The 13078-nt window shown below is 43.3% G+C and overlaps 1 protein-coding gene across 18 annotated transcripts in view; it reads right to left on the bottom strand.

Annotated features, from left to right (window-relative positions):
- Nucleotides 1-13078, bottom strand: part of JAKMIP3 (Janus kinase and microtubule interacting protein 3) — a 31668-nt gene that overhangs the window by 2586 nt on the left and 16004 nt on the right. For 5 of the 18 annotated variants that reach the window (XM_068398045.1, XM_068398046.1, XM_068398050.1 and 2 more), the window contains 10 exons: nucleotides 12017-12145; nucleotides 10264-10392; nucleotides 8212-8295; nucleotides 6851-6913; nucleotides 5912-6010; nucleotides 5019-5117; nucleotides 4870-4929; nucleotides 2733-2798; nucleotides 2227-2295; nucleotides 2057-2134 (listed from right to left, as the gene is read on the bottom strand). In XM_068398045.1, coding sequence (XP_068254146.1) covers nucleotides 2057-2134; nucleotides 2227-2295; nucleotides 2733-2798; nucleotides 4870-4929; nucleotides 5019-5117; nucleotides 5912-6010; nucleotides 6851-6913; nucleotides 8212-8295; nucleotides 10264-10392; nucleotides 12017-12145 — 876 coding nt within the window. Of the gene's footprint in view, nucleotides 1-2056; nucleotides 2135-2226; nucleotides 2350-2720; nucleotides 2799-4869; nucleotides 4930-5018; nucleotides 5118-5911; nucleotides 6011-6850; nucleotides 6914-8211; nucleotides 8296-10263; nucleotides 10393-10970; nucleotides 10972-12016; nucleotides 12146-13078 lie in introns of all 18 variants that reach the window. The other 13 variants (XM_068398042.1, XM_068398044.1, XM_068398052.1 and 10 more) reach the window with 8 other exon arrangements.

The following is a 13078-nucleotide window of genomic DNA, read 5'->3' as shown; positions in this document are numbered from 1 at the left end:
AGCCTCAGGCTGCAGAGCCTTTACTAAACTGCCTCAGAAAATATCTCTTGCACACTGATGGATGCACCCTCCAGATTTACTGAGATATAGAGGTGTGTAGGAAACGGACTGGCAACTGGAAACTGAGCCTGGTACCCTCCAGGGCAGATGACCTTGACAGACAATGTCTTCTGCTTCGAAGTCCAAGATGAATGCTATTCCTTTGTGCAAGCCAAAACCAAAACAAAATCTTTTTCAGGAAGTTTGATATAGAGCAAGAGACAAAGCAGCAATCGATGGCACCTTAGCACACCTTCTCCAAAGGTGGTGGGGTCTTGCAGAGCTCTCCATGGCTGCAGGAGAACAGGACTGCTGCAATAGTGTGGTTTGAACCTCTAGAGGGGATGTTTGAAAATGCCATAGATGTCTGTTGTGATAATTCAGCTCAATTCAATGCTGTTGGTGATTTACAAGAATAACAACATCATGGCAGGAGTTACAGATACTGATGATAAGTGAAAGCCAGCAACCGTGGTAACTCTATGGAGGAGATCAGATCAGATCTCAGAAGAAGATTGTGCTTTCACTTTGAAAAACCACGCCAGCATCCTTGCTAATCATGACGGTCTCAACATAACTGTTATTTGAAACACGGATTTCTGTTGGACCCTAAACCTCGATTATACAACAGAATCAAGGAGGTTGGAAGAGCCCTCTGGGCTCATCGAGTCCAACCATTGCCCTGACACCACCATGGCAACTAGACCAGGGCACTAAGTGCCATGTCCAGGCTTTTCTTAAACCCCTCCAGAGATGGTGACTCCACCACCTCCCTGGGCAGCCCCTTCCAATGGCTAATGACCCTTGCTGAGAAGAAATGCTTCCTCATGTCCAACCTGAACCTCCCCAACCATTATCCCTCTCTGATTTTATTGACTTGTGATGAAAGTAGAGTGCTGGGAAATTCACAGTCTCTAGAGCAGCAGCAGAGTCAGGAGTCTCTGCGTGAGCCAAGTGCTTCTCGGAGCAAAATCCCCTGCCAGCAACCGGAGGGAGTGAAAACCGTGCAAAAAGCTTAGCGGCTACAGCTGGTAATCTTGTTGGCTGCAGTGTGCGGGGGAAGATTAGTGGCTCCTCTTCTCGAGGGGCACAAAGGAAACATGGAAGTGAAACAAATTATACAAACCAAAAGAGATTTGCCACCTGAAACAAGAAAATGCGAATAACCCCCAGCTCCTTCTGCACGGGCTGCGACACGTTCAGGAGGGGCTTGTGTACTTCCCAGGGTTTCCACTGTGCATAGACATTGGCTCCAGATATAGCTCAGCATTTGGCAAAACCAGTCTTAAAAGTCAGCCTTACAGGACAGAAAGTGTCCTGAGTAACAGCTCCCCCAAATGGTTTGAGACACAAATAGGTAACAGGCACCTGGAAAAAGGCATAAACACTCATCGCTCCTCAGAAAGTGTAACTGTACTCAAGATTTAAATGGAACTGAAGGAATAAATTAATACAAAAATTTGTGCATTTATGACTTTCATGAGAATACACTGAACTTTTCTCTAACTGAAGGAAACAAGACAGCTGATGACTGAAGAGATGGTTGAAATGGCTTAGGATCAGCTAATGATGAACCTGACCTAAAAGCAGTTTCATTTCAAATCTACAGAATCACATAATACCTCCAGCTGTTTTGGTTGCAGAGGCTGTAATCTAAGATCTAAGGAAATGTCTAGACTAAATCTCTATTTTGGAAGGAAAAGCGAAGTTACTGAAAACACCATTTTCTTATCAGCCGTTTGCTGAAATCTCTGCTAAATTAAAACTTACGTTTAATAATTTAACACTTGTGTCCTAGTTCTGCAAGGACCACTCAAACACAAGGAACTCTATCCACAAGGAACTCGTTGTTAGCACAGGGTACAGAGGATTTGTTTAAAATTCAGCCTATTTAGTCCTCGGGCCACCCCACGAGCTGGACTGTCCAAAGCAGAGAGTTTTTCTCTAGAGAACAGACTACACAGATCACACAAGGTCAGTTGACCAAGGGGTCAATATTCAGGCTGATTTTCCTCACCTTGTGAGCTTGGTCCAAGGACTGTTTCCTGAAGTCGAGCTCATCGTCCAGGTAGCCCTTTTGCTTGCTGAACAGCTCCTGGGGACGCAAGGAAGAGGCAGTCAGTGCCCCAACGTGACGGCTCGTCCTGCTGCCTCTCCCGCCGGTCCCTGCCCCTCGTCCCTCCGTACCTTTTCATTCTCGAGATCCAGCATCTTCTGCTGCAGCGCAGACTCCGTCACCTCGATCTGCTGGAGCCACTGTGCACAAAAACAGAGAGCAGGCGCGTAAGCCTGAAGAGCAGAGGCAGCCCACTAGGGCTTTAGGCTGTGTCAGCACACGCTGCAAGTACTGACTTAAATTCACTAAGTAAAAGAGGAAAAATTAACTATATTACATTTTTTCTTCTATATATATTGGTGATGGAAAAAAGCATTATTTCAAAGCCTAGCCATTTACCTTCTGACATCATCATTTTGCTAATTAACTTTTTAAAATAAGCGATGTCTGTCTGTATTGCCTGAATGTTACCTTTACTTTGACAAAAACTAGTGTAAGTGTAATTCCATGTAAAGAATCATGGCATTTTGTGATGAAACTATCATTGACATCACCAGTGCCTTCAAGTGAGCTACTCTGAGAGGGTCAGGTGCTTTCATGACACGCCTTCACTGATGAGTGAGGCAGTTGTTCTTACCTTTTCAGCCAACGTGAGAACCGTCCTTGCTTGTATGACAACTACTTGCTCTTCATTGGTCAGATTCTGCACCAAAAGCAGAATATAATTACAACAAATCCCAGTGTCTTGTTATTAATCCACTACTTGGGCCACTGCTGTATTAAATAAATATGAAATTAAATATGTTCAAGGAACAATAAACTAAGGCAAAGAAAATTAGTACTGTAATGCAACATTGTTGTAAAAACAATTGCAACTGTTCATGCTGAATTCTTATCATACATATAGTTAATTCCACCAAAATTCTGACATCTACCACAAAAAAGGTGACACTGGATCTATTTTTACCCAACAGGCAATAAACACAGAGTTGCACAAGACAAGACCAAGCTTAGCACAACGTGCCATTGAGAAGAGAGGTGCAGTCTGAAGTCCTTAAATTCATTCTATGCACAGTAAGTTAATCCACAATCTGTATTTTGCGAGGCCAAGTGATGATTTTGGAACACATTTGTGAAGATGTTAGCTATTCAATCCATGTTTTGTGGCTTTTTTAAAAGGTAAAGGAGTGAAGCTATGTTATGCATTTCATCCCAAACTTTGGTCTTACTCTGACCACATCTATAGTAGGAGAAGGGAATCCTTCTACCTCAAGGGTTTGCTGTACTCAAATATTTACAATATTTAACTCATGGCAGTTCAGTGAGAAGCAGCTAGAAGCTGCCTGGGGGCTTTGCAGGAATACAAGTGAGAAAATGTGCAGAAAAGGATGGGATCACTCGCACACAGGCGGGACATGGGTTTGCTTTCCCAGACTCCCTCAGAGCCAGACACGCCAACGTGCACCCACGGGGCAGAGTCTGCCGTCGGGGGCTGAGCCTGTGACGTTAAACATGTGAAAACAAGAAAAAAAACAAGTGATAACAAGAGTCTACAGTTAGCTTAGAGCTATCCGAGGTGAGAACTGCAAACTCCCCCTCGTGTCGCATCTGTGAGTAACTTGTAATAGGAAAAGAATAAATCAGGAGAAAGTAACATTATAGACTAGAGATCATTAATGTAAGCAAAGAAGCCAAGAAGAAAAGAAAGGGAATAGAAAATGTGAGACAAGCTCTCACTGTTGCTGTTCCTGTTTGCCTCCAAGTTGCCTGTTTGGGATGCTGTCCCAACACACTACACGGGACTAACCTGACATGAATAACACCACCAGAGACAACATTAGCACAGGCACTGCCAGGTTAATGGGCACATTAATCTGTGCAATTCTACACATTAGATTAATTCCACACATTAGTAAGGTCAGTCTTAGCTCATTGGTGATTAAGCTTATATGTATCTTTTTTTTTTATTCTTTGCACACAAAAGATTTTAGGATTCTTCACATTTCTGCCAGTGTGAATATCATTAACTGCAGCAGTGCTGAAGATTGTGAATTGCCTCAATGTGTTTCAGCTCCTCCACTAACTCCTGGCTTGATTTTGTGGAGCAGAGTGTAGCTATCAGAGACTGGGGACGGTGGAGATACGATGACCCAACTGGTCTGAGCGGAGAGGTGGACAAGAGGTACTTCCAGGCTGCCCCACGGCCCTGGGGATGGTGGTTTTGCTGGTATCCAAACCAGCGTGTACAGAGGCATGGGGGAGAGCTGGGGGGCTCAGGCAAGGGGCTGGGGGAATGGTGGGACCTGTCTGCACGCCTGATGCCTGCGGTGGGGTCACCCCCACGGGGGCTCTGCTGAAAAATGAGATTTATCACTTTTTGTTTAATATCCTAATTACTGTCAAAGGCTTAGGGGTTATTAGACACAATAGAAACACAGAGCTGCTAAAATGCAAAAGCAAAGCAAATGCAGAGTGAGCAAATAAACAAACCATGGGTGAACAGTGACCAGAAAAAAAAAAACAAGCACCAAAGTTTCATAATATTTTCCAAATCATTGAAAATTTCAAAGCAGTGTTGTGACACCGAGATCCCACATGGCACTGGTCAGAGGGCTAGTAACAAAACCTTAAACAGCCAGAAAACGCTTAGCTCGTAGCCCAGTATTTGCCCCCAGGGAGGACAGGCTGTGCAGCAGCAAACCAAGGCGGCTTTGCTAACTTAACACGAGGACAAATATTTCCCAAAGCATGCACAATTTATTAAAGGAACATACACTTACGGCGTTATCCCCTAAAATGTCCAATTTTTTCATCAGCTCTGCTACTACTATGTCCTAACAAGAGAGAAATGGAAAACCAGGAGTCAGAACAGAGCGTGTGGTTTTATTTAGGGAAAGGCAAATACGAAACGAGAATCCCTTACTGTTACACCTTCTGCCTCGCAGTAGACTTGGAGAGGGCTCTTCCCCTCTGTGAAAGGACCGTGATGGAAGTTGATGGCAGGCGACCGTCTTTCTCTCTCCTGAAATGACAATAATTCCTTGGTTACCCACTGAGGTATGTCACAAACGGCATCTTCCCCAAGAGCTTGATAAACATGGTTTGAAAAGGGCCCACTCTGGACCCACCACAAAGCAATGCTGCTGGAGTGGCTTCATTCAGGGGGCACTTTCCTATTATTTTGGCTACATAATAGAATTGAACAAAACTATATACTTATACCTGCTATAACATAAATAGCATTTAAATTTTTCCTGTAAGTGGCTGCTTCGTTAATCTGTCTGGAGAATTTGGAAAACAGTTTCCAAGAGCACACAGAGTTTGTTTATACAGGTAATGATATAGAAAACAGAGGGCTCAGTGAATAAACAGAGCGGTCTGGGCCATGGGATTCCTTCTCTGTAGGTTTAGCAAGAGGTGAAACACCACAACAATTTTTGGCAATGGGAAAAAATTCCTTTTTCTTTTTCTTTCCCATGTATGATCTGTTCTAGTTTTCTCTCTTTGCATTTTCAGAACAGATGGAGTACAGTAAAATGTCTATCTACATCATGAGCCAATCGTCAGGATCTTAAAATTACTTAAGTAGTAAGATTGCCAGAACAACCTATCAAGAATGCCAGTATTGATCCCTGGGTGTGTGTTTGGATGTTTCCAGTTGTGTATTAGCACTTTGTACCAAACCCTTCGGTCTCACTCAGTGCAATGCAGCTCTGTACAGCAAACATGGGTGAGTTCCCAGCGCCGCGGTGCCCCTGGCCATGGCTCAGCAGCCCAGGGCAGGCGGGCAGGACCGCGGCGGCAACACGTGCTCACTTCAAGCTCCAAGATCCTGAACTCCAGGAGCTCGTTTTGATCCTTAACGTCCTGGACATCGTGTTTTAAGCGAGCTTCCTCGGCTTCCATTTGTTTTATCTGAAAAATAAAACAATACATGTCAGTGCTGCTTGTGGAGTGTCACTGGAGATCCACCGCGCGTCGACCGTGCTGGGGAAACGCCGGGGTCAGCGCGAGCATGGGGGGTCTGAGGCCAGCCCCTGGGGTCAGCACGAGAGGGGACCACAGCACCAGTGCCAAGGGAAGAACGTGGGGCTTTTGCCCACAACCATGTCACAGAATCACAGAATCAACCAGGTTGGGAGAGACCTCTGGGCTCATCGAGTCCAACCATTGCCCTGACACCACCATGGCAACTAGACCAGGGCACTAAGTGCCATGTCCAACCTTTTCTTAAACCCCTCCAGAGATGGTGACTCCACCACCTCCCTGGGCAGCCCCTTCCAATGGCTAATGACCCTTGCTCAGAAGAAATGCTTCCTAATGTCCAACCTGAACCTCCCCTGGCCAAGCTTGAGGCTGTGTCCTCTTGTCCTAGCGCTGGTTGCCTGGGAGAAGAGGCCGACTCCCACTGCGCTACAACCTCCCTTCAGGTAGTTGTAGACTGCACTAAGGTCACCTCTGAGCCTCCTCTTCTCCAGGCTAAACACCCCCAGCTCCCTCAGCCGTTCCTCGTAGGTCAGACCCTCCTCATGTCCTCATGCAACCTCACACTGGGAAATTTTATGGGGCAGTAGGGAAACCACCATGGTGGAAAAAAAGTGGAACACCACTTTTTCTGGCAGGTTTATAAGGATCTTGTTATTATACGTGAACTATTTCCATTAGATCTGTGTGATACAGATTAAAGTATTTCACCTTCTGCATTCCTTAAACTACAAATAGTATTTGAATAATACAAATAGAAACATTGAACACCTTTTCTACCAGTTCTTGATTTCTTCTATACAGTGCTTGCTTCTCCTCAATCCACTTCATGTCCTTGAAAAAGAAATGACCAATATTGTAGGTGAAGCTGGCAACGTTTAGCACAAAGACAGTAGCAAGTATTTCATCAAATCACACATCTAGAGAAGAGGGACAATTGAGTAATCTATGAAACTGCACTCTATAATTTCATATTGCATATGGAATTGTAATTCCGTTATTTCCTATGACATGAAAGCTCACCCTTTCCACCTTATTTTAACAGTCTGTAGCATACAAATGGAAAAGAAACACTCCAATGATTAAAAAAATGCTTTCAGATAAAAGACTGGTTTGCATTAAAAGGGATATTTCTAGCTGTGCAGTTACTATTAAATTTCAATTATACTGAATATAAATTACATATTTCTAAACACTAGGCAAAATAAATCTTATTTTGAAACTAATTTCTTAGTTTGATGGATGTATAAAAGCCACAAACCCCAGAACATCAGTTATCAGTAAGGTTAGCAATAAGAGGTTAAGCTGGAAAGGTAATGATCAAATGGTTTAGTGTTACTTTAAGGTTTTATAAAAACATTTTATGTTTCTGGGTTTTTTGGGGTTTTTTTTTGGTAGTGACAGACTACTGAGCCAGCCTTGAATGAGCCAGTCATGCAAGAGCAGAGCCCTTGCAGTGAATTCAGAAATTAAAATTACACAAGTGTAAGCCTTAGCACATCAAAGCGAAAACGAGACATCTTAATAATGCCTGATGGCATGAAAGAGGCAGAGCTCAGTAGAGGTTTGGCTGAATGGGATATGCTTCATGTTAATCATCCAGACTAAATTTCCTAGAGTGCAGTTTCATAGATTATTCAGTTGTATTTCAAATTAATCCTTTTTGAAAGAGTGACTGAGCTGGTTTGACATGCCATTGCACGGACAGGCTCCACAAACAGCTGAACTGGACACTTCAGACAGCCCTTAGACACAAATTCACTCTGGATTTAAAGAAAGCATTCCCAGAAAAGTTTTTCACATGATGAGAACCACTTTGCTTGTGCTGAAAAGACACAGCCTGTGCTGTGCAATTCCTCCTTCCCTTGACTTGTTTAACCACTTTCCAATTTAACACCTGCTTTTCTCCTTGTAAGAAAGTAAAATCTTGTGCAGCTACAGGGAAAGCTGCTAGCAAGGAAAGCTTCCTTTTCCCTTCACTAACATTTCATTAGAAATTAATTATTCTACACACAGAAACCCTCGCTAGCACCTGCAGTATTACACAGTGCCGTGACCAGGCATGTTGCTAGAGTCCCTCCCGCCCCAGCACGAAGGCTGGAGAAAGGGCTGGTGTTTGCTGTGTGCATTACCTGCCCCTGCTCAGCAAGGGCCTTCTCCAGGTCTTCGATCCGAGCCTGAGATCGGTGTATTTCTGCTTGGAGCTGCTCACGTGTCTGTAGGATACGAGGGAAAAAGAAAAAAATAATACATCAAACTTTCTCTAAAAGACAAAAGCTAACATGGGTACAGAAAACACTTAAAAAAATACTTCTAACAAATAACTTTTAAAGTTCTTTGGCAGAATAAATTTACAGCTCAGCACATAACATTATCGTTAATCATGAAAAGAAATCTGTAAGATAGGAAAATAATTTGGAGACTTAAGATTAACCTAACCAGCATCCCATAAGGTAGACAGTAGGGCAGCAAAACATCAATGGCTTCTTACAGCTCATTATGACAGTCTGTGGTGAGCAGCCTTCCCTGTTCTAGAATAAGGTGTTTAAAAAAGCCAGTGTAATGCAAAGATCCACTTCTCCATGAAGACAAATGAAAATTATTATGCCACAATTCTGGACACACCTGATTCCTTTCAATTTTGCTGAGTTAAAAAGCTCAGAACAGACCCTACATATGTAACGTTACAAACTGGCAAACTGCCTTGCTCGTGCATTTAGTGCCCTATCTCATGGTCTTACTATATTGTGTGTGACTTTTTACTACACTTGTAGCTTTATGCTTATTTAAATATACACCATCTTCCTATAGGTGTTTTCTGGAGAATAAACATCATTATTATTAGCTATTTTATTTGTTAAATATTGTTTTATAGAACATTTTCTTTACTCAAACCATTTATCTTCTTATTTACAATGAAAAGGATCTTATTTGTTCGCATTACCTGCATTGTTCTCTTTGTCCTACTATGGAAAAAGTAAAATCAAGTCACTTTTCAAGTGAGGCATGCCTTGTTTCATGATGATTTTCTTCACCTGTGCAATTCCTAACACGAGCAGAGTGCCTGTTTCTGGGAACATTAATTTTAATGCACTTTGGGCATTCAGAGAGCGTGAGAGATCTGTGATTGCCAAACGAGGAGGTCGGTGGGAGACAAGGGGTGCTGCTAAACCTGAGTGGCTGAGAGATACTCACCAGTGGAGACAGTGGTGAAATTATCCGTTAATTCTTTGAATTATTCAGTGGAAGAAAACCAGACTAGTTATATAGCTAAAGCCAAAATCTTATTGTACAGATGGAATTCAGCTAGAGGAATGTGGCCGTTTGTTTTACGTCCAGTTGGAGCCAGGGAGCTGCCCGTGGCTGGGACAGTCCCAGCTTGGTGGTACGTGGTGCCAGAGGCGTCCCCACTGAGGCACTGGGTTGGGTGTGAGGGTATCTCCAGCATGGCCATCCTCACCTTGAACTACAGCAGATATTCCTGGGTAACGCGTTTACACAACAGATTTAGAGCCAAATGAAGACCTTGCAGCTACACTTCTCGTTAGGCTTCAAGCTGGTAGCCCAGGACAGAACCCGTCCCTTTATTTACGATATTCACCCATGCCTTCTGTGCATGATAAGTCCTGCCAGCTCCTTGTAATACACAACATACTCTCAATAAATGTAAGCTTTTGTGCCAGATGTTTGAACCTGCATGGGCTGTGTGAGGCAGGTGTGCAGGCAGAATAGCATAGGACACTCTGCAATTTAATTAAGAAAAAGAACCTCTCTCGGCTATAAGCCTTCTGAACAGTTCATGAGGAATCATGTAATCCCACAGAACCCAGAAGGAATTACAGACCAGGCATTATATATTTAAGGCTACCTGCCCCAGATTTTTATAGAAAAAGAGCTTAATTTTAAGGATTTCCCATAAAAATTCTGTCTGAATTTCGCTTGAACTGATCAGAGGTGAAAAGACTAAAACATATTAACTGTGGGATCCTCCAGCCAGACAGCACTTCACAGGGTCTTAGAGAGCCCGGAGCCCCCCTGGCAGCCAGCCCAGCCGAGTCCCCTGCCCTGCATGCTGGAGGGGCTGGCTGACCCCAGCTCAGCTCGAAAACAACCTGAGCAAGAACAGTTGGAAACCCCCACACAATTACAATCCTTTATGTTCATGTAATATAAGCCATTTAGACCTTAACTTCTCGTTCTGCATCCAATGTTCCTCCGACCTGTTCTTGCAATAGGGCGTATGCTCGCTGCAGAGCCTGGTACTCCATCGTCAGCTGCCGAAAGCGCAGTTCTGTCTCTTCCTTGGCCATGCCCTGGAGTGAAAAACAAATATGCGTCACACCAGTCGCTTTTTTCCTGCAATGAAAGTAATACACATTATAAGATTACGTTTGCTTTCTTTAAAAAGTGCCAAAATTATTACTATCAAAATGCAATTTGGGAAGCACAATACTACGGATCTTGTTTATGTGCCCCCAGACTACTTCTCTTGTCTGTTAAACATCTCTTGCACACACTTAATTCAGCAAAATGCAATATAGAAAAAAAAAAAAGAGAATTCCCCTGGCCTTGGAAAGATAAAAGCTTGCCACCCATATAATACACTAACGACTGAATCACCCTTTATTACTGTAACAGGCAAGGTCATCACGTTTAAAGGTGAAAATACAACTTTCTTGAAACAACAAAAGGTTTCCAATCTGGAGAACAAGCCAAGCCTGACAGTCTCACTCAATTATTAAAACACTAATCTAGAGTTAATACTTGTAGAAATGGTGACATCAACATGAAAAGAGCCCTTCATCTTCTTCACTCTCCTTACAACATCCAGCATTGAATGCTTTCATGTCAGGTTGACTGGAATATTTCATTGGACATGAAATGAAATTACCCTGCTGGCTGCATGCATAGACTTCATACTATCTGAACAGGGAAAAAATGTCAATACAGGAATGAAAAATACATAGGCTCATCCATAGGAAAATCCATTCAGGCTTCCTGCAGTGCAGCACACACCTGGCAACCAGTCGTGTATCTTTTATGATGGAGATAGGGAGGAATTCTTTAGGTTGCCTTTTAATAGGTCTAATTACAACCTGGGAAACAGGTGAAATGGCAGATGAAAAATTGCAGCCAGCACACAATAAAAAGGCTGCGAGTCATGACTAGCAAATGTTTGTTTCTTACAAGGTTCTTGTTAAACGTGGAAACATGTAATGGTACAGTGATCTGACACACACTCGGGAATGCATTTGTAGGGAAGCCCTGCAAAATACCAGGGATAATCACTTTGATTTGTATCACCAGCTACCTTTGTGTACTCTGCATTCAGAGCCTCCAGAGAAGTCACGACCCCAATGTACTGGCAAGGAGACAGCCTTTCCCCCTGGGACTGGTGCTTTACGTGACTGCTCACTTCTCCTTGCAGAAACCCAAACCTTTCTGCTTAGGGTTGAGGTCAAAATGACAAACAGGGGACCTGAACCAAACCACACATTCACAAACCTGCGGCGGATCTCAGTGTGAACAGGTCTTCCGAGGGTTGTCCAACTTCTCAGTCTTTTTAGACCTCTAGCCTATAAACCCATTATAAATCTAATATTCACACAGAATCAGTCAGGTTGGAAGAGCCCTCTGGGATCATCGAGTCCAACCATTGCCCTGACACCACCATGGCAACTAGACCAGGGCACTAAGTGCCATGTCCAGGCTTTTCTTAATATTCTTAGGATACGATGTTTCCAGCTTGACTAAAAGTTGTGAAATTACTGAAGACTTGAGATCCAGATGTTAATCAACAGGTACAGCATTAAATTCAACATAAATTTTTAATTTTCTGGTCAGAGGTGACAGATGAATGATATAACAGATCAGGAATTTCATTAAAAATTAGCAGTGAGGTTTCAAAACAAAATAACACCTATTTTTGATGAATACCTCTTCCAAGTCATCCTCAGGAGTGCAAGGGGTTTGATCTGTCCGGTCAGTTTGATACGAGATGGAGGAACCATCAGACTCCAAGGAAGCTTCTTCATCGTAGCCGAAGAACGTCTCCACAACCGGCTTCTGGCAGAGACAAGGCGTCAGTGGGTGTCCCCCCCGACTGTGCCGGGGGGACAGCGGGGACTTTGGACACATGGCTAAACCCCGCACCTTCGTAGGGTTTGAACACATACCCCTTCGGAGGAACCTCAACGCGGGATTATTGGGAATTCTGACTTTTTTTTGAAAAACTCGTCCAGTTCTTTACACGTACATGCACATACAGCTCTCCCACCCCATGATGGTGCTCTAACGACAGCTAAAGCTCTTCAAACCTGCATTGCCCTATGTGGTATTGGGTAGCACAGGGCACAACCTCAAGGCCCCTGCCTTTTTTTAGCGTGTTTTCCTCCTGATTTCTCTAGCTAAGGCACAGCACCCTTCGTCCTTCTGTGTGTGTCCAGCTCAGCGTGAGGTGGGAGTTGTGTGTTGAAACGTCTTTGTTAACGCATCGACATCACCACGATGCCCCTCCGGTCATTACCACAACTGTCACTTGAAAAGTTAGATTTTCAAGAAAAATTCTACTTGAAAATTTGAAGTTAATCAGTTTTTACAGCTTGAAGAAACCCATTTTTCCACTCAAAGCTGCTTTCTGTATGAAAGAACGAGGGTAGTGGTGGTGAAGAAAGATTTACTGGTAAATGCTTGAAAGCCAAAGACGACATTTCAAACACAGCTCTAAAGAGATTTTTAATTGTTGATTTATAAAAGCATTTCTAGATTTTGGCTTTTTGTTTTAATCTGCAGTGGATAACTTTGAAAGGAGACAAAACATAACTCTCTGCCAAAGGCCTGCTTGCCATTTGCAGGGTGCAGGAGTTAAGGAGTTATCTCACATCGACCGCAATTCATTATTTATAGATTCATTAGCTCCAGTGCCACCTTAATTCTTCATATGGAGAACACAGCTTGCTCTCGGGTCCCTGACATTACACCTCACGGTGTCGTTACAGT

Source organism: Nyctibius grandis, chromosome 4 (genome assembly GCF_013368605.1).
Source record: "Nyctibius grandis isolate bNycGra1 chromosome 4, bNycGra1.pri, whole genome shotgun sequence".
Lineage (NCBI taxonomy): Eukaryota > Metazoa > Chordata > Aves > Nyctibiiformes > Nyctibiidae > Nyctibius > Nyctibius grandis.
This window is presented reverse-complemented; position numbering and strand designations above follow the sequence as displayed.